Source organism: Sitophilus oryzae, unplaced genomic scaffold (genome assembly GCF_002938485.1).
Source record: "Sitophilus oryzae breed Bouriz unplaced genomic scaffold, Soryzae_2.0 scaffold_1496_pilon_pilon, whole genome shotgun sequence".
NCBI classification, from domain to species: Eukaryota; Metazoa; Arthropoda; class Insecta; order Coleoptera; family Curculionidae; genus Sitophilus; species Sitophilus oryzae.
The window spans coordinates 139,046-161,322 of NW_022146165.1; the positions used below are offsets into that span (position 1 = coordinate 139,046).

The 22,277-nt window shown below is 30.9% G+C and overlaps 1 protein-coding gene across 4 annotated transcripts in view; it reads left to right on the forward strand.

Moving 5' to 3' along the window:
* The first annotated feature begins 1,075 nt into the window (after positions 1-1,075).
* LOC115877644 overlaps positions 1,076-22,277 on the forward strand; it is a 41,649-nt gene continuing 20,447 nt past the window's right edge. The window contains exons 1-4 of one of the 4 annotated variants that reach the window (XM_030893888.1): positions 9,129-9,282; positions 9,342-9,390; positions 9,828-10,007; positions 10,068-10,230. In XM_030893888.1, the coding sequence (XP_030749748.1) occupies positions 9,834-10,007; positions 10,068-10,230 (337 nt within the window). In that variant the 5' untranslated portion in view covers positions 9,129-9,282; positions 9,342-9,390; positions 9,828-9,833. Of the gene's footprint in view, positions 1,222-9,128; positions 9,283-9,341; positions 9,391-9,541; positions 9,769-9,827; positions 10,008-10,067; positions 10,231-22,277 lie in introns of those variants that run through there. The other 3 variants (XM_030893886.1, XM_030893887.1, XM_030893889.1) reach the window with 3 other exon arrangements.

The window sequence follows — 22,277 nt, forward strand, 5'->3', positions numbered from 1 at the left end:
GATAACTTCAGCGTTCAGAGGCGGTGCATCGTCTTGCTGGAAAAATATGTTTTCGAGTTCCATTAAGGGCATATCATCAATAAGGGGTCCAAAGCCTACTAGTTAAAAGTGGCGAACTTTTAAAAATTCTGTATTTCGAAGGGTATTATAACAAAATATCAAGTGTGCTATATTTTTGGAAAGGTAATTTAAGAGTTATCAATAGAAAAATTGATTTTTTATTTGGGACACCCTCTATATTTTTAATTAACAAAAAAGAATTTAACTTTTTTGTTAATTAAAAATATAGAGGGTGTCCCAAATAAAAAATCAATTTTTCTATTGATAACTCTTAAATTATTAATTTTAAAAAAATTATACTTAAACCATTAAATTCTACGTAAAAAGGTGCTTTGGAAATGTTTCCATAGAAATACAAAATTTTCCATAGCAAAAAAGTTACAGCGATTTGTTAAAAATGCATATTTTTGAAAAACACCCCGTAACTCCGAAACGGTAACAGATATCGATGTACGGTTTTCACCATCATGTTTTTGATGAAAATTGAGCTCCAGACACCGATATTAGTTTTCGTCTATCTCCTATAGAAAAGGGTGTTTCCATTTAAAAGCGTCGAATTTGACCCACCCAGTACATATAAAAAATTCATGTTATAAATAGTAGGTATACTATAAATATATTTTATGTCCAACAAAAATCTTATCTTTTTATTATTGTAGTCCAATTCGTAATTTACGCAAAAATCATGTATTTATAAAATACTTTTATTATTGGGTTTAAATAATAACATTTTTATGTGTGTTTTGCGAATCTGCAATTATTCTGGAACTTTGGGGAAATTGCCTTCTAATATTTAGGTACAAAAGAAGACTACATGTCGCTCAATTTTTCCAAAAATCATTTATTGAAGTGTTAATAAAAATAAACTAAAAAAGAATATTGACAAAACTATTCTCAGCCCATGACCCAATTCAAACAGGTATCGCCTCCTATATGTCCCGTAATCTTTCCGCACTCTTCTGTGTCTTATTTACAAACCATCTAGTACCGGTACCTCCGGAGTACCGTTATCGTTGCTTTAGTTTTCGCTTCAATACCATGGAACACGTCAGTTTAAATATTCGGTAAATACGTCTTGAGAGACTTTCAGAAGGAAGTGCTGAAGTATATTTTTTATAAATGTAATTTAGATATTTGTGTGTGCGTGTATTTATATATTAGGTAAGTACCTACATAGTGTAAGTACTTTATATTTCGCATTGATGACTAAACTCCAAATGATAAAATACGGTATTAATTTACAGTTAGTGCCACTTCTTCAAAATTTAATAAGAATAATAAATTTAATTTAATAATAAGTTATAATTACGTGTTACTAACAAGCAATTATTAAGATTGCATAAAATATTTGTTTCAGTTTAATTTGTGACTTTTATTATTAGGTTTTTATTGAATTTGTACCTACGTTCTTTATATTACAATTTTCTTATATCGATTATTTTTCATTGAGCAATTTCCAAATATTAGCAACCTACTAAATAGAAACACTATAAACAAAATTCTGAAAATTTTAAACTTTAATTCAGCAATAAGGTTAGTTTTACTGTTATTTATTATTAAACTGCAAGAAAATACAAAGATAAATTGAAAACTATTTCGATTCAGTTCTAGCTTTGTACTAGTATATAAATTATTTTATAAATTAATTTGTTTAAATTAAAAAATATAAATGATATAAAAATATTTCAAAATATTTTAAATATTTCCATTATGCATTGTAAAAAATATTGATTTAAATTTTAGCACTTTTTAGGAAATATAAATTGTTTTGTTAAACAAAATTGGAATTAATCAGTGGCCAGGGGTGGATATGGGAAAACGGGAAAATTCCTGTTGGGCCGGTGGGAATATGGGCCGGTGGACCGGTCCCAATCAGAGCTCAAAAAAAGATTGATTTAGCAAAAATTAAATGGTTAATCTTCTAACTAAAGTTACGTAAGATTCTTAGTGACTGCCTAACTAACTAATCAATTTGCATCAATATAATCGTCAGTTGCTTTTAAACATAAACACCAATTTGTGAAATAACTATTGTTAGATGTCCTTCTCTGAGATACTTATAATTTTAATAAACATCTGTTGTTTGTTGTTCCATTTGAAATATACAAAGTTGCGTTTTATTTGTGCTGCCTTATACAAATATTTTCAGGGCTGGTAGATGTGAATAAAAGAAACATAATATATTCTTTTTACCGTGTTTCAAATAAGTCCAAAATAACCGTTATTAAGGTTTGAATTTAAAAAAGATATATTTATTTTTAATAAATTTTGTCACCGAATTTTTTCTGTATTTGCATCTCTTTTTGTGCTGTACTATCAAAGATTAGGAAATTATAACGTGGGAAAATTTGCGGTGAACAGGGAGTTCTAAAAATTTTTCTAAAATATAGAGGAAAATTTAAAAGAAAAAGTACGATTTTCAACATCTCTTTTTGCAAAAACTTCATAGACGTGTTCCTGGGGTCGAAATATACCACCCCTGCAAGTATTTGCACTTTTTTAAGACTCATCCTGTAGTTTGTATTTAAGACTCATCCTGTAAAGTTTCTCAAAATCGTGATTGAAAATCGCAACATATTCAAGATCAAGTTATCGATAATGGAAATAAAACAGTAGAACCCTGTGAAACTGAGCTATTTTGTAGTAAAAATTCAGATGTCCGACCTGATATTGATCTTTATAAAAATTTTAATCAAGACAATTTCAATATTTTTAAAAAATCAGAGGCAAAAGAGATTTTTTCGCCCGAGTGAAAATCACCCATACTTATATAGGGTGTCCCAGAAATAACTGCAAGTATTTTAAGGGGGTAGATTTGGTCAAAAGAAACATTTTTTCTCTTTACCATTTTTCAAGTAAGTTTAAAATAACCGAGTTATTTTGCTTTGAAAATTTAAAAAATGCTTTTTTGCTTAAATTTTGAGAACCACTGGATCTTTTCTGGATTTTCTTTCATGTAAATGTAATCTACTACCTATATTGCCATATTATGAAGACATTATGTTTTTTAACTTAAAACTAAAAACATTTCCAAAAATTTTTCAAAAAATTCCAAATTTTCGCAAAAAAACTCATAGGTGTGTTTCTGAGGCCGAAATATACTACCAGTTAAAATACTTGCACTTATTTCTCGGACACTCTGTATATTAATAAATAAAATATGTTTCTTCGTTATGGTCATTGTGTTTTTGTGGATTTGGGCCGGTTGCCTTCTATTCCCGGGCCGGTTTCCACTTCCCCAACCACCCCTGTCAGTGGCTGCTCGTTTGGTGCTAATCAGTAATAAATAAAAATAAATATTGTATGTTTATTTTATTTCATTTGTTTTATGGTTATAATTTTTTCGGTTGATATTTTTTTCCTAAAATACTTAATAGGGTTAAACAATGTAGAATATAAAAAAATGGTTAAACAAATTGTCAATCGAAAATTTAATTTATAGCCTAGTAAATAAAGAAATTCTTTTAGGGTTTGAAGAACTAAAATTTTAATTTTTGCTTTATTACTTACTTAATTCTACAATCATTATAATAGACGAAATTTCTGAAGATAATTTTTTTAATACACTGATGTGGACATAAGCAACGAGTCTATATAACGTGTTCTACTTTTGCGACATCATATCTTTTGATCCCCTTAATGGATCTTCATTTTTTTTATCACTGACGAGTAGCCCCAGTAATTGTCTACACAATGGCTAGCAAATTTTATATTGTTTTTTTATATTTTTTTAATTTAATTTAATATACCTACTATAAAATATGAAGGAATATAACAGGGTGGCGCACCTCATTCGCCTCGGTTGATTATACGAAAACGGAAAGATGTAGAAACAATTTTTTTATGGGTATATGTAGCAATGTGCATAATTTAAAATTATTTTCAAATGTACAGGGTGTATCAGAACTAAGATCTATACCAAAGTTATATTTTTTCTAATGGAACAACCGGTATTTTATTTCATTTTTGGATTCTTGTGCATAAAATAACGCATTTATTATAAGCGTTTAATATATTTAAATGCTTTGGTTTTTCAGATATTTAAAGATATTTAAATATGCCCCTAAATATATTTAAATATCCCTAAATTAATCTTATTGTAGGTAAATTAAATAAAAATAACTTGTTATAAATTTAAATAAAGTCCATAAATTAATGTCGATTTTAAAAATAGCTACTATGTGTCACTAGAAAATTGCCATGGAGCACCAGCCGTTTTGATTACAATTTTATTGAAAAATCGCTTTTTACTCATAATCTGAGCCAGATAGGTATAAGAAACTCTAATATAGTTTAAAAGAGCATTTAAATCTCCTTCGATTTGTTTAAAAAAAATACATAGTGTTGCATTTGCAATACCAAAGTTTTTATGTAAAATAAATGTTTAAAATAGACCAGCATTTTTTGATACCCCTGTATACATTTCAGAAAGCAATACAATTTTTTAGTAATCTATATTTCTCTGGCTTGAAAGTACACAAGAATTAATTCGGAAAAGTAATGTACAAGGTGCTGACAAATTTTTTATTATAGCATGCATATTTAAATATCTTTAATTATCTCAAAAACCAAAGCTTTTAAAAATATTATACCCCTATATAAATAAATGCCTTATTTTATGACCAAGAATCCAAAAATGAAATAAAATACCGGGTGTTCCATAAGAAAAAATATAACTTTGTTATGGATCTTAGTTTTGACACACCCTGTACATTTTAAAATAATTTTAAATTATGCACATTGCCTTCCCACATATACCCATAAAATATTTTGTTTCTACATCTTTCGGTTTTCGTATTATCAACCGAAGCGAATGAGGTGCGCCACCCTGTATACTACTATAAAATAAGAAGTACCTAATATAATGTTTTAACCAAAATTTAAAGTGCCACACAGATTTTTTTATGTACCCCTAAGCAATTACACACCCATAGTGATAAAGATACTCACTTTTATACATTTTGTTCTTTGTTTGTCTTTTTATCTTTATCAGTTCTAAAGTTGTGCTACTCTTTCCAGGACATTACATTTTATGTAGATATACCTTTAAGTAGGTATAACTACTTAGGTACTATATACAGAGTGCTACAAATTGGAGGTCTCACATTGGTATCTCGGAAACAGTCCTACTATCTAATACTAAAAAAGTTTTGATGGCATTTTTTTGGAAATCAATTTTTGGTGGGTTGAAGTTTTTTGGAAAAAACGGACTTTTTCATGAATAAAATCAATTTTATTTTATCCTGTCGTTAAATTTTAGAAAATCAAAAAAAATAATTGCACATTCTTGAAAATCTAAAAATACTATCAGATAGCCATAATAAAGTGGCTAAAAGACTGTGCAATTAGTTTTTTGATTTTCTAAAATGTAACGACAGGAAAATATAAAATTGATTTTCCAAAAATCCGTTTTTTTCCAAAAAATTCAGCAATCCTTGAAATTTTTAAAACTTTTTTGATGGCATCTTGGTGAACATCCCAAAGCGCAACTTTGCCCTAAATTAACCATGTTCGTATCTACGATTACGGTTACAAAGTCACAAACGCTCGTACCTCGAATTTGTAGCACCCTGTATACTCGGGCAGGTATGCGAGATGGATGCATGCTAAAAACTGTTTAATAGGTATCAGTGTATGTCAGAATACTTTTTTTAATAATTATTTTTAATATTAGTTTAATTCTGTCATAACGTCAAGGCTCTCCCAAGAACAACTGAACAAGCCAATTAATACATACATACATACCGCCATTACTCGCTGACGAGTATTTGACACGCATCAGAAGATGGTCGCGCAAGGCGTTTTCTTTCATGAGCTTTTCTGTGACTGAAAAGCCCGATACGTGATGTTATCTGTCTACCGCACTCCAGACATTCAAAAATCTCATTGCTTTGTTGCCTCTTACTTTTTGGTTGTCGCTGTTAACTGACTTTACAATTCTTCTCCATTCCGTTCTATTGTGAACTGCCTCTTCCCACTCATTCTGCTTGTTAATTCCCTTTAAGTTTTCGTGGAAAATATCCTTGAACCTTTTGAGTTGTCCACCCGGCCTCCTCTTACCGTCTACAAGCTCACCATAAAGCAGAGATTTTGGTATTCGGTTTCTTGCATTCTGCATACGTGAGCAGCCCATCTTAAGCGGGACTTTGTAATCATGACTTCAATACTCTCGCAGTTAGCTTTTTCAAGGACCGATACGTTTGAGATATGATGGAACCATTTTATTCTTAAGAGTTGTCTAAGATGTCTCTGTTGCAACTTGTTTAATGCGTTCATGTGTCGGCGGTACGGCACCCAGGTTTCGCTTCCATATAACATGGTGGGAATTATTATCGCTCGGTACACCGCAAGTTTCGTTTTTGTGCTCAAGTCATGATTGTAGAAAACTCTGTCTTTTAATTTCCAGAATGCTCTTGAGGCTTAATACATATGATACAGGCGGGCTGATATTAAAGGAATTGACAATATTTTTTTGTTGAAAATATCATTGAACGAATGGATTTGCCGGCTCATTCTTCTGACCTAATCCCTAATAATGAATATATCTGGGATATGTGCAGGGCACACCACTTATCACAATATCTAACTGGAGGGCAAAAATTCTTTAATGTATTTTTAAACTGCTATACAGGGTGGTGACAATTTCGATGCTCAACACTGGCATCTCAGAAAGTACGATAGATGCGTAATTAGAAGTTTGACATCTATGAAGAAAACTCCGGTATCTTGATTAGTTTCGGATTTATGTCAAAAAAATAAAAAAAAATAAAAAAAAATGAAAATAATGCATTTATTTTAAATGAGAACATCTTCAGAACTATTGTATCTATGCAACGTAAGTTGGTAGTTTTATATTTTTGACCCCGGCCAATTAAATGCCATTTTCAGAAAATTTCTAAGCCTTCTAGATTTCACACAACAACAGTCTAGTTTTTGTTTTCTTATGGCCGCCATTTTGAATTTTTATACTATTAAAGAGAGCAAAAAATAATCTATACGGTGGTATCTAATTTTTATTCATTATTATGTAAATTCACCAAAAAAAATATATTTTTTAAAAATTCGCTCAAAAGATCAAATCTGCCTTGGAAATCCAATTGACACTTTATATGACAGCAAGTTAATTTTGGTTAACTCTATTAAGTATCAAATCTGGACACAAAAATTATAGTAGATAGTGTAAAGTGTATTAACAGTCAACAATATGTTCACAAGTGAGGAAACACGAGATATGTATGTATGATGTTTACTTAAAAATAATAGAAATTCCGATATGGCATGCCCAAGTTATAGAACATTGTATCCTGAAAGGTTACATCTTACTATTTTCGCAAGGATTTCAAGATATTTAGCAGTTGCTGGTAGCTTTAAATAACAAGAGGGTACTATTTTAAAAAAGCTTATGATATTAATGTACCAGCTTAGATTGAAATAAATCCGGAAAGTTCTAATCGTAAAATAAGTCGCAAGTGTTGTGTAAGTGATTCTTATGTAGGGCAAATTATCAAAAAACAAATATATGGCAATAATATGATTTTTTTTCTGTTAAATGTACCAGAATTTGTAAATAAAGATTCAACCGTCCCTAATATTTTTCTAGAAAAAAGGGGGCTCTCTTGAACACCTTCCCGAAACCATTTACAAAATTGTAATCTTCTCTCGTGATCATCAGCATGTAAAAAATATAAACTTGGTACACATTTAAATTAAAAGTTGCGATATTTATGTTTTTTGATAATTTTTCCTACAGCGGGATTTAGTCAGCAAACAACATAACATTTGTTGAACTGGAAGACATTAATATCATAAGCTTTTTTAAAATAGTGCCCTCTTGTTTTTTAAAGCTACCAGCAACTGCTAAATTTCTTGAAATCCTTGCGAAAATAGTACGATGTATCCTTTCAGGATACAATGTTCTATAACTTTCGCATGCCATATCGGAATTTCTATTATTTTTTAAGTAAACATTATACATATCTCGTGTTTCCTCACTTGTGAACATATTGTTGACTGTTAATACACTTTACACTATCTACTATAATTTTTTGTGTTCAGATTTGATACTTAATAGAGTAAACCAAAATTAACTTGCTGTCATATAAAGTGTCAATTGGAAATCCAAGGCAGACTTGATCTTTTGAGCGAATTTTTAAAAAATCTATTTTTTTTGGTGAATTTATGAATAAAAATTAGATACCACCGTATAGATTATTCTTTGCTCTATCTAATAGTATAAAAATTCAAAATGGCGGCCATAAGAAAACAAAAACTTGACTGTTGTTATGCGAAATCTAGAAGGCTGAGAAATTTTCTGAAAACGGCATTTAATTGATCGGGGTCAAAAATATAAAACTACCAACTTACGTTGCAGTAGATACAATAATTCTGAAGATATTATTATGTAAAATAAACGCATTACTTTCATTTTTTGACATAAATCCGAAACTAATCAAGATACCGGGGTTTTCTTCCTAGGTGTTTGTCAAACTTCTAATTACGCAACTTTTGTCCCATTTAACCGAATTCGTATCTTTTGTAGTTTCTGAGATGCTAATGTTGAGCATCGAAATTGTCACCACCCTATATATTTATTTTTTTTTTTGGCTTTTTTTATATGACCAAAATAAAATAAATGACTGCATCTAAGCATTGATAGGCGATGTACGACTAAAATCAACACGTTATTAAATGTTTAATTATTAATTAATTCGTTCATCATTCATTTATTAATTTACTTTGGATATTTAAATTTTGCATTGTTTAATATATTTGTGTTATTGTTACGTTATAGATTTAATTTAAATTAAATTAATAATAAGCCTTCTATTACCTTTAACTTTTAAAATTATTTCAGTTATAAAATCAAAGAAAAAAATGAACGAACCTGAAAAAAAAACGGTGTCGCAGTTTAAATTTTAGATAAAAAAGATTTCTTATTTTATCCTCTGTATCAAATGAAATTAAAATTTGCTACGCCACTGTGTGGCCAATTAGCGGGGCTACTCATCAGTGTAAAATTATTAAAAATCTATAAAGCAGTTCAAGAGATATGATGTCACAATAAGTCGTACAAATTATAGTGACCCGTTTCGTATGTCCCTCAGTTTATAACTGTATATAGTATATTTTCAAAATTATGTACTTGGGAAGTTTAATTAGTAATGCGGTTAAACTAAACCAATGGACTTTGTTTTCCTGCTAATTTTATAAGTTTAAGGACAGGTAACATGTAACATGTAATTACCGCTACCTTTCCTTTACAAACTGCATTTTCATTTTAGTAGGAATATTATTTGTTTCGATCCTTACACTTGTTTCAAGATAGTTTAGGTATGAATTGAACAATATTTTACTTAGTCGAAATATTTTTATTACGTTAATATAATGAATTAAAATTAATATTTTGTTAAAAATAAATAGGTATAAATCAAACTACCTACTTATTATCTTATCTTATACATTTAAATAAGATTTATCTTGAAAGGATAATTCTGTTTTTACTTACTGTGTATAACTGGATTGTGATAATAAATAGTTTAAAATTATGTCTCATTAACCTATAAAGAAACAGGTATAGCAGTAAAAAAGCAATTTATTTTAACAATAGTTTGTTTTGTTGAAATTAATATTTACGACTATACTTCCACTGGTAGTAAAACATATTTAACAAACCACCAGAAATAACTGAAGTGAAATTTTATTAAACAAGTTCTAATTTTCTATATAGTTTCGGTGTAAAAATATCGCTCATTTTATGTCTGTTTTAGGAGGCAATGCATTCCTCAATGGCCAACAAATATTTCCAATATCTAGTCATTTTAAGTATAGTTAGCTTATTCATTCAAGTTACAAGAAGTAATGAAGTAGACTCAAATATAGAAAATCCTCTCTCCGATGTGGCAAAGGAGATCATGAAAGAAAAAAATTTAGAAAATATTGGAGGAGTGGTAAGCAAACAAAACGAACATTTTGGAGAGTTCTATAATTAAAACAAATTGTATTTTCAGGTCAGTAGTTTTTTACAATCAGATGGGGGTAAACAAATTATTGGTGGCGTTATTGAAAAAATTACATCTACTCAAAACTTGGGAGATTTAGCTCAAGTATTAGGTAGCTTAGCTAATAATATTGGAGAATCTCAAGATCAGTCTTCGACGAGAAAAAAAGATGGTAAGTATACAAAAAATTGTGTATGCACTATGTGCGCATATTTGAAGTGAAACTTCTTACTAACAGCTATTAAATTGAAGGATATACAGGATTGTCCGAACTGTGTTGCGGAAACTTCGGCAGCATATATTCTGCAGATAAAAATAAGTAAAAAAGTTCCTAAAAATATATGTCCTTAAAAGCTTAGTTTCGGACCAACTAAACTAATAAAAAGTGAAACTATAAACACAAATCACCGAACTTTCCGACAAATCATGAATATCTGAATTAATAATTATTTAAATTATAATTTAAAAATAACTTGGCGGATCACCAACATTCTGTCAACTAGGCTACAGACGGTATTCAAGCCAGAAGTTATCATGTCATCTTCATATATAAATTAAAAACCTGTACTTAATGTCCTTTGCGCCGCGAAAATTACTTTTGAGTGCTTAGGGCCTGGTTAGGACATAAACTGCAGTGTTAACATTTGATGCGGATTCTGAGACTGGGTGTAGACGTTTCATTTTTATTTTGATTTTTTCCAAATAATTTCTGAAGTAAAGTCAATATTTGGATGAAAATTGGTGTCTGGGAGTTTTTTGACATGAGAAATTTGATATTGATGTCAATATGACTCCCATTTGTAGAGGGCGCCACCTACATATTTTTTAACTGGTTTGAAGACTAATAACTTTTGGTCCGTATAAAACTACTGAGTAAAAAATATACATTTACGACGTTTTTTACGTAAAAAAGGTCTCTTGGTAAGAATCGCTAGGAGTAATGTTTCTCGAGATATTTGGAATCAAAATTATCAATACCTTCATTCACATAAATGAAACATGTTAACTAAATAGTTATTAGACTAAAATCATAAATTTCAAATGTCTTTGTGTCAAAAGTATAACAGAAATTATTTTATCATCATTTTTTCGGAGAAAAATTTATGATTAATTTAAAAAAATGAAAATTTCCCAAATTTATTATTTCAGTCAAATAATTATCTATACTCAACGTGTTTATTTTTTTCGTCAATAATGACATGTATTGACTATTTCCATTCTAAATATCTTGAGAACGGTTGCTCGTAGCGATTTTTACCAAGAGACATTTTAGTATTGAAAATACTTCTGGCCGCGTTTATATGGGACCCATCTTTGAAAAAACGACATGCTAGAGCCGCATGGGTTCGATAACCTGCCTGTCAACACGTCGATAGTTTAGCCGGCGTTATAGGGATATGGAATAGGGCAAGGTCGTTCGAAGGCCGAAATGAGGTAGAGGTCGTAAATAAAATGATCCATAATGTCAAAATACGCTTCGAAGTGTTAAAAGTGTTGAAAATTGATTAAAATCTGTTAGGTTTAAGATATTGGTGAGTACTTTTTGAGTTTTAAGTCAAGTATGTAGGTGAGAGAAATATTATGTGATTTATTCGATTGTATAAGCCGTGAAGCTAATAGGGTGTGTGTTATATTTCATGAATATTTCATTTTATTTTGTTCGTAACTGTGAGTCTTGCAAGCTCACACTGTATTCGTAAACAATAAGGTATTATCCTTATTATGGTACTTACGCTTAATTTTATATGTATGTATATAATTTTGTATTCTCTGTTTAATGTATTTGTACACAATTTTTTTATATATTTCTTAATTATCATATTATTTAACTGTATCAAAAGTAATGTTGCCTCCCATTGTTATACAGGGCGGTAAAGTTTTCAGGAAAATCAGTTTTTTTTATAATAACACTGATACTATTTTAAATATCTTTATAAAATTTAGTACACGTCTTCCATGTATCAAGATGTATTTTTTCATATAAAAACAGTTCTGTAATTTTTATTTCAGTTGCGTCCTTACGGGATTGGGTTAGTTAATTAAATTTGATTTCTTGATTTTCTTAAGAGTTTAATAGCGAAGTGCTTTAGACTTTAAATCGATACATATGATAATATTCTTTTTTCTCCGAAATTATGGAATTGTCTAGTTGTAAAATTTATTGATTTTAGTATACTTTAGTTGTTATTAATATAAGTTAAAAAGACGCTAACTTCTTTATTGCATTTTTTAATTGATTAGCAATTTTTTTGATTTTATCCAGTATGTACCCATACCTCATATTTGTATTTTACCACATTTTAAATTTATATGTATGCATGTATGTTATTTTTGATGGTAATATAATATTTGCTAAACTTTCTATCATGTTTTATGTATTTGTATATCATTTTTTATATCTCCCGTAATTTTCACATTATTTTACAGTCGACATCAAAAATAATGTTGCCTCTGCACTTTGACGTAATATACGTATAAGTATTTGTTAAAACAATACTCGCCTATTTTATAAATATAATTACTTGAAAAAAAGATTATTATTTGGCTTATTTAGGTATATCCACTAATTTACTTGCACTTCGAAGTAAAATTCATTTTCGAAATACAAGACGTTTTTGAAAATGAAAATGTCTAATCACCTCTCGTATCCCAACGATCTCATAACTTATCGAAAAGGTAATAACTAATGGTCGTGTAAATTTTGAGCCTATTGAATAATGCTAGAATTGCTTTTTCCTTGTAAATTATAACAGTTAAAGCTTAATTATTTTTTTTTAATTTCATTATCTCTTGGGTGGTCTATTTAATCATTATAAATTTGTTGTTCTCCTTTGTGGCTTTATAAAAATAATATTTTTACGTATTTTTACTTCTAAATTATAATTGACAACGACAAATCATAGGCTATGCTAGTCTTTGCAGTATAACTTAATTCAAAATTGGTCGCAAATTTCATTAATTAACCTAGCATAAGTCGTAATACAGATTATATCAGTGTAGGAGTAATCAGATCGGAAGTCATAAGTTGAATCGGATATAAAATGCAAATATAATATATAAATATAAAATCCAATAGTTTACGTCATGGTACAAAGAATACAAGGTATGATATTGCGCAGGTTGGTCGCTACGTCATAGGTGATAACAGGCGCTATTGGTCAGCACGCTCCGCGCGCCAGTTCAAATCGTCAAGATATTGTTATAAACCTGTTTTTTGTTTATATACCGTCATTGAATTATCGCTAAGCAAGTTACTGTGGAACAGTGGGTAAGGAGTCGGGCTAGGAAGCGAGAGACCGGAGTTCGAATCTCGGCCGGGACATAACTTTTTATTTATTTTTTTAAATACTGTTGTATTCTATAGTTTATTTTTGTAGTATAAAAAAAAGAACTATTTATTCTGTTATTTTTTAATCTCCGGTATTAATATAAATTGATTATTGGTACAATACCTCATTTAATATAAAACAATATTCTACTTTTTGAAATGTATCGGGCCCTAATTGTACCTAAAAGTAATATATTTTTAATGATATATCATATTGTAAACTATTTAATATTTCAGTTACTTAAAAAGTTAATTTGCATTGAATAATTGCCTACCATTAAAGGAAATTTGAGCTATATAATCCTTGATGGGCATATTCTGGGTATGCAAATACTTCCTCTAAATTTTGGGTTTTGTTCAACCGATTTATTCTCAAAACCTGAAACATCTACATATAAAAAGAAGCACAGGTAACTAATTATAATAAACTTCACCCTTGGAATTACTTCCACTAATTATAATAAACTTCACCCTTGGAATTACTTCTATCACAATTACAATACATTCATCTGCATTGGCATTTTTTACTTTTCGATGGGAAACAATAAAATTCCCAACATTTTTTAAATGATGTAACAATTCCTCTTGTGGTTACTTTTCCATATATATCCTCATCTCTGTCCTCATGTGAAATCAGAGGCAATGAACATGAAAATTATTTACCATAAACATCGCAAACTAAAAACCTAATAAACAATTTTATAGGTACTGAATATAGAAATAAATTTAGTATTCTTACCTATTATGGTCCAAAGTCCAAATCCATGTTAATAGATAATTATTATTTTTAAATATATTTTTTTGGAACTTCTGGTTTTAGTAATTATTAAATTAAACGAACTAAAAGTCTTAAAAAATAAACAATTCTTAACCATAACCCCAAAAAATGCAGATCTCCTGTCAACTTTCTTTATTTTTTATTTATTCCTCATTTTCCTAGTGACGTCACAGGTGGTATGCGCGAACTGAACGAAATTGGAGCCGTTATCGATCATACCTTGTATTCTTTGTACCATGGTTTACGTGATGACTCGAATCAAGTGGTCTGTGGTACCTTTTAAAAAATGGCGGATAAGCGAAACAGTTCATCGTTCATTAACTGAATCTTCGTTAAAAAAAATCTTAAATACTACAGAACATTAAAAAAAGGCTAGAAAACTTAAATTAAACGTCGAACGTTGTCGAGCCTATACAAATCGCAAGAAAATTGCTAAAGTTTTATCAGTAACTACAAACGGTACTTCTTCTTCGACCTTGGAAGATTTTGAAGGATCATCAGAGACAACAGGAAATATAAATCAGGAAGGTAAGTAATAATATCTAATATGAATATGGTTAATAAATATTACCGTGACTTACCACTGGTGTATATACGGATATGGAAAACGTCTCGGAGAGCCAAGATAATAAAAAAATGATTTTCATAAGAAATAAGAAGTTTCTTATTCGCAGCATTTCAAAAATATTTTATGACAGGCCTCTGGACAGGCACACATGTCAAAGATATTAAAACTGAGGGGCTTAGAATCTTAATCCGGCGTCCGTTTGTCGTTCATCGTTCCGTCAAACCAGTAAAATTGAAATATTATCTGTCATTTTTGAAATAAACTAATAAAACTGGTTAAAACAACAAGAGACGACGCATGACGGATTTATATTTAAACCCATCCATAGCTAACTTAAAAAATATTGGAAACTTTTTTAGTAAAATAAATAGATTGGTATGGGATGACATCTGCTTTTCTTTTCATCGTTTATCTTACCTGAGAAAAAAAAACAGAGTATACATCGATAATCTAATCAAACTGGTAGTTCCGACCTTTAAACCGATATTAATTATTATTACGTTTACTTTCTTATTTTTTAGAATTAATATTAAAAATTATAGGTACCTATCGTTAAAATCAGAAATTTTGTTTCAGATTTATATTTAATTAATAAAGTCCAATGAAAGAAACAACATAATGAAACCACCATCACTAAGTGTCAAGATTTTATATTTATGGTTATTACTTTAGAAAAATAATAAAAACTTTTTGTGACCAAATTTTATTTTTTACATTAATTTTTATTAATGTAATTTATTTTTGCTGCTTACCGCCACGACCTTACATTGCATGGTTTCTGTAACCAAGAAATAAATATTACAGTTCAGTAGTAAACATTATAAGGGTAACCGTAAAGTATCGAATAAGTTCATTTAAAATTAAGGGGTGTGTAAAAAAAAGTTTTTTTCTTCGACAACCGCCGACTTGTGTGGTATTTTCAATACGCCTATGATGGTTGCGCATGTTGCAAAATCTGTGAATTTTTTACGTAAAAAATCACGGAAATGTACATTTTTTCACTCAATAGTTTTATACAGGTACGGATGAGAAGTCTTCAAACCAGTTAAAACATGTAGGTGGCGCCCCCTACAAATAGGAGTCATATTAACATCAAAATCAAATTTCTCATGTCAAAAAAACTCCCAGACACCAATTTTCATCCAAATATTGACGTAAAGCTTGATTTTCATGCATCCGTTGTCCGACGATACGTTGATACGATATTAATTTTATTGGTAGAATTTAAAGAATTTGATTGGTTAAAAAATACGCAGTTTTTAAATTTATTGCATTTTTATGCCTCCGTTTATCGGATATACGTTGTTGTCATTTTATATTTTCGTTTCCGTAACGATTTTGCTATTTTAATAATATTTTTATTAAGGTTAGATTCTACAAATTTAATCTAGAATGTAGAATGTAGAATGTTTAGGAGGGGAGTTAATCATCGCGACCTTATAGATCTATTGTGTATTCCCCTTTCTTGAGTTATAACGAGTTATAACTCATCATACAGTCTCAGGGCTTTTAGAAAAGCCAGTATCTGAGACGGCTCCACAGAGGCCAGCTCTCCATCCTCGACATCAGACGTACCAAGGTTCATGGCACGAATGGTCGTCGTCTCGGCACACTCAGTGATACGGTGTTCTGGTGTTTCCCCATTTTCCCCACAAAATCTGCATTCGCCGTTGTTTCTCAGTTTCAGCCTACTGAGGTATTCGTTGAGGAGACAGTGTCCTGTTAGAAACCCCGTGACAATCCGAAGATTGTTTTTACTTAAATCAAGGAAAACCTTTGATTTTTCTCGGTCATAAGTTCTAAGGAACTTTTTCGAGTGTCTTAGACCGTTGGAGGACACCCATTCCAAGTTACGGATGGAGTCTTCCAGATTCTTCAGTTCCGCTTTCAGTTAGTCCCCGTTTGGAAAACAGAACGGTTCTGGTCCAGTTAGGGGAGTGTTCGCTCCTTTTCTAGCTAGATTATTTGCTTTTTTGCCTTCTATCCCTTGGTGAGCAGGCACCCAGAGTAGGAGGACTTTATTTTCTTTGCCTAATTTGTTGAGCTTCTCTAGGCATTCTTTGACTTCGAATTGATGGTTACTGAATTGATCGCGTTAAGTGCTGCTTGACTATCGGATAGGATGGCAATTTCCTGTTTTCGATAGTTCCTATCTAAGATAAATTGGACGCATCTTTCGATAGCGCAAATTTCTGCCTGAAGGATACTGGGATAGGTGCCCATTGGTTCGGAGTATTCACTTTTCGGCCCAAATACTCCTATACCTGTCCCTGCTTTGGTTTTGGAAGCATCAGTATACCACGTGATGGTATGGTCTTTTATATGCTGAGTAAGTGTTTCTTTCTTCCCAATCCTTTTTATTACCCTATACTACAGTGAGGTGTTTATCAAAGTTGTAAATTCTTGGTATGTCATCCACTGGGAGTTGGAGAAGTGGAATTTTCTTTTTGAGGGTGTTCCAAGCCCCTGACATGAAAATTCTCCCAGTACTGTTTCCGTCAGTAACCATTCTAATCATTGTCACATTGGCATAACTACCGACGACAATGTGCAGTGGTGTTAGGTCTAGAATGGCCTCCATTGCTGCTGTTGGACATGTTCTCATGGCACCTGTGATGCAGATACATGCCAGTCTCTGTACTTTGCACAGGTTTTGAAATTTAATTTAATCTAACATTAATAAAAATATTATTAAAATAGCAAAATCGTTATGGAAACGAAAATATAAAATGACACCAACGTAAAAAAAAGTGTCAAAATGTCCGTTATCGTATGAACGGGTCCGTTGACGGGCTGAAGTAAAATATTTACGGATGAAAAGTGGCGCGAAAACGATATGACCAATCAGAGCACCGTCAGATCATCGTATCAACGTATAACGGATGAACGAACTAAAAACTCAGAAATTATTTGGAAAAAATCGAAATAAAAACGAAACTTCTACACACTGTATCTTCGAAACTAAGCATTTTAGGACATACATTTATACGAGCTTTTTTACTTATTTTTATCTGCAGAATACGCTGCTGAAGTTTTCGGAATACAGTTTGGACCACCAGGGTCGCTGTTATGAATGGAAACACGGTCGATTATTAGGTAAAATGTACATGGTGCCGCAAAAAATTAAATTCAAAAATTATAGGGTTTTTAAATGTCTATTGGCGAGTAATAAATTTATGTATACAGAATTGATCATAAAGTAGTGGCACATCAAAGTTTGATTTGTTAAAATAGAACCACCTGTGTATTATTGCATATTTCAATTCTTCCTTCAATTTTAAGCAAAAATCGAAATACACACAACCTCAAACCAACCGTTTTCGAGTTATTGACTTTTGAACATATCACTTAAACAATTTGATTTAATTAATTTCGATATGTTCAGTTTCATTTAATGATGCCATTCTACCGAAACTGTGATATTGTTGTAATGGGTTTTTGAATGCCCATTAGCTACTAGTAAATTTTAGTATACAGGGTCGGTCCATAAAGTTGTGGCACATCAAACGTTATTTTTTTTTAAATGAAACCCCCTGTATATTATTGCATATTTCACTTCTTCCTTCAATTTTAAGCAATAATCGTAATACACAATGTACCGGGTGGCCAACTCAGAATGGACGCCGGCTGTATCTCAAAAACTACTTATCATATAACTTTGGGAAAAAATTCTAATAAGCAAATAGACCAAGAGAAACCGCTGGAAATTATTTTCAAGTTCGAGAAATGCCTGCTAGGGGGCGTTTCTCTGAGCCAATCAGAAAACAGGGTTTTTCTCAAAAATATGGAGGTGAATAGGTACTTTAAATATTACTATTGTAATCATCGAGAAATTTGTAATTTTTTTGATATAAAGTATTTTGCTGTATCTCATAAAATAAAGTGGTGGGGGAAGATTAAACTTGCTTTTATTAAAATAAAGATAACTCTGGTTTAGGTTACGCGATTTAAACAAACTAGGGCTCGTTTGAAAGAGCTTTTCTTCCTTAATGATGTCCAGTATAAATTTTGTTTCCACAATTTTTTTTGTGGTAGCCTAGAGGGCGCTGTTTGACATAATAACAGATATTGCGCTTTTGCGTAAAAAAATTAAATAGGAAGCTATATTTCTCTTTACACAGTTAAATAGAGCACAAAATTTCTAACATATCAGCGCAAACCGCAACTTTCTATCTTCTCTCTAACCGGAGATATTAAGAGAACAAATTATGTTAGGCTGCCGCTTAGCATTATATAGTCTAAAAATTATAGTAGTAGGCTAGGAAACAAAAAGAGGTAAATTGATTACGTCAAAATATCAAAACATATATTTTAATTTCATTTTAATACCGTTTAATTATTATCTATCCATATTTTGTTCTTGATTCAACCCCATAAATTAAAACCCAGGCAGATTGTATCCGATGACCGAACTGGCCATGGAAATATGCCGCTCCAGCGCACTGTGGTACCACAAATGGACAAAATTCGTCAAAATCAATAACATCATTTTTTTGTAAAACCATTATATTTAAATAACCAATAATTCAAATTCATAATAATAAAATATTGAGGACTCTAAAACTATGCATTCATTAAAAAAATTACCCCTAAACCGTGACCGTATCAAATAACTCCGCTATAAAAAAGTTACAACCTAATCAAGTTGGCGCTTCGCAGACGTCACTTTACATTATTTGTTGACAGTTTGTTATTAAAGTGGTGTTGGTTGTACATTTTTAGCTATGAATGTCCAAAAACAAGGTAAGTTTATTAATTCTGAGTGTTAGAATTAGTTACTTTATTATTACTTTGACATTAGTAATACAAAATTATCGAAAAATTAGGCGTTTCAAATATGTTTCCCGCCTTTTCCCGAAATGATTTCCATAGTGTCAAGTAGATACATGCCTTGACCTATTATAGGACAAATATTAGTGTGCAGTTTTTGCTACTCCCTTTTTAATTAAGATCTAAAGTAACTGAGGTATTGCAAAATAAGGCTTAAAAATTCCGTTCCTTTCAGGTACATCATATCGATGTTCATTGGATAGAATGGGTATTTTTGAGATATCGTTGACAAAGGCTGGGTCTGTTTCAACAAAATCAAAACAAATATTTGGTAATTTATTAGAACAGTTACCTGACGCTGAAAATTTGAATTGTGCTAATTTGGAAAAGAAAATTTTTATTTGTGCAAAAAAATAGCAGAAAATTGGGCAAAAGCCAGGCGCAACAAAGATTTTTTTCTAAAAACAAATTCTAATTGGTTAATAAAGACCGATGATATCTTCGTTAACACACAGGTGTCCAAATTAACCCAAGTCAACAAACCATCTACCCGTACATGCGGAAGACCAAAAAAAAATTTTAATGAGTGTTGTCGACGGTCACAACAGAGAAAACTGTCGCAAATTTCTGTCATCGATAACTCCTTGGTAACTATGTTACGAAGGCCTTCATCTAACGTTAATTACAAGAAAGTTGATGCCGATGAAGTCTTATCTCTTCTAGTTGAAGCTAACTGACTAAACACCAGTATATATTGTTAAGAAATTTTATTAATTCTAAAATAAATAATATGTTTCCTTCGTATCAAAAAAGTTTTGAAGTCCAAGAAAAAGTGCTACCCATCTAATCATCTGCTGAGATAGAGTTACAAAACTTACTCGATCATACAGCAAGCAGAATATGGTCATCACAACCAGAGGTGATAAACTCTACTTCAGAAAATCAAGACCAAAATTTGGTTTTGTTTGGAAAATGGGGATTTGACGGTAATAGTGGTCACTCAGAATACAAGCAATCTTTTCAAGATCCAACATTCCAAGACGGAAGTTTATTTGTGACTTCATATGTACCACTTTGTCTTGTTTTTGGAAATAACCCTGAAAAAATAGTGTGGAAAAAACCCCGAACCTCCTCTACACGTTATTGTAGACAGCTTAGATTCCAATTTAAAAAAGAAACTAAAGAAGCAGCTCTTAACGAAGAAAAATACTTTACAGAAAAAAATAATTCCCTGAAGCCCACAGTAGTTTCATTTAATGACAAGAACTATTCCATAAAGCACAAACTGCAGCTTACTATGGTGGACGGGAAGATTTGTAGCAGTTTAACTGAATCGTCTTCAGCCAGATATTATATATGTGGTTCAAGTCCCAAAGAAATGAACGATATTGATTTGTGCCTTCAAAAACAAGTTCGCCCAGAAACATTTGAATTTGGCTTGTCACCTTTACATTCATATATACGATTCTTTGAATATTTTTTACATCTTTCATATAGATTAAATTTTAAAAAATGGCAAATACGGTCTAAAGAAGCTTTTTTCTGAAAGGAAAGGCCAGATTCAATCTGAGTTTAGAAATAAATTAGGATTGATAGTGGACAAGCCAAAATGTGGAGGAAGCGGTACTTCCAATGACGGAAATACCGCAAGAAAATTCTTTAAACAATTAGATGAATCCTCTGAAATTACAGGTTTAAGCAAGAGTCTTCTAGAAAGATGTTCTGTAATTTTAAGGTGCATTTCATCAGGATTCAAAATTAATATTATAAAGTTTAAAGAATGTTCTTTAAGTACGGCTCGGTTACTGGTGGCTGAATATCCCTGGTATAATCTTCCCCCTTCAGTCCACAAGGTACTTATACATGGTCCTGATGTAATAGAAAGCGCCATATTACCCATTGGAGAATTATCAGAAGAAGCTGCTGAGGCCAAAAATAAAGAGTACCTATAAATTATTTCGACTAAATCATACTCGAAAAATGTCTCGTACAAAGTGTAATATGGATCTTTTAAATAGACTCTCACTTAGTTCAGATCCCTTAGTAACAGAATTAAGGAAATTGCCGCCAAAAAATAAAAATAGCTTTCCTAAGGCAGTACTAGATTTGTTAGATGAATAGTATATAAAATTTTGTTGTTTGTTGTTATTTAAGTATTAATATTTCCTCTTTAAATTTAGTTGAATAAACATATTCATACTAAAATTTAAAAAAATCCATGATGTAATTCGATTTCTCTTATTTTCGATTTTATTGTTGTCATTTTAGTATTTGTTAAAATTGTTATAAATAACCAAAGCATATAATTACAATATACCTGACCATACCAAACCAAACAATATACCTGAACATACCAAACCAAACCAAAGCATATAATTACAATATACCTAATATAAATAAAATGTATTTTAGTATAGTTTTTTTATTAAACAGTAGAAGGGAACCAATATTAAAAAAATTATCAATTCTAAACTCTATTATCTAATTTCATTCTAACGGGGTAGTAGGACCTCTGTTAATTAATTTTATAGTATTTTTTTACAAATTTGTGCATATAATTGAAATAATTGATTTTTGTCACCGCTTAACATATACATGGAACCACTGTGCAGCGTCTCTATCTACTAAAGTAAGTGGTATCCAAGAAGCCCCACACATTCATAGCAAAATAAGCGGCATCACTGCCTCAACTACACCAATGGCATTCATGCTGATGAAATTGCAACAAATGCAATTTCATCATGATTGATCCCCTAACAAAATTGGCAAATCATT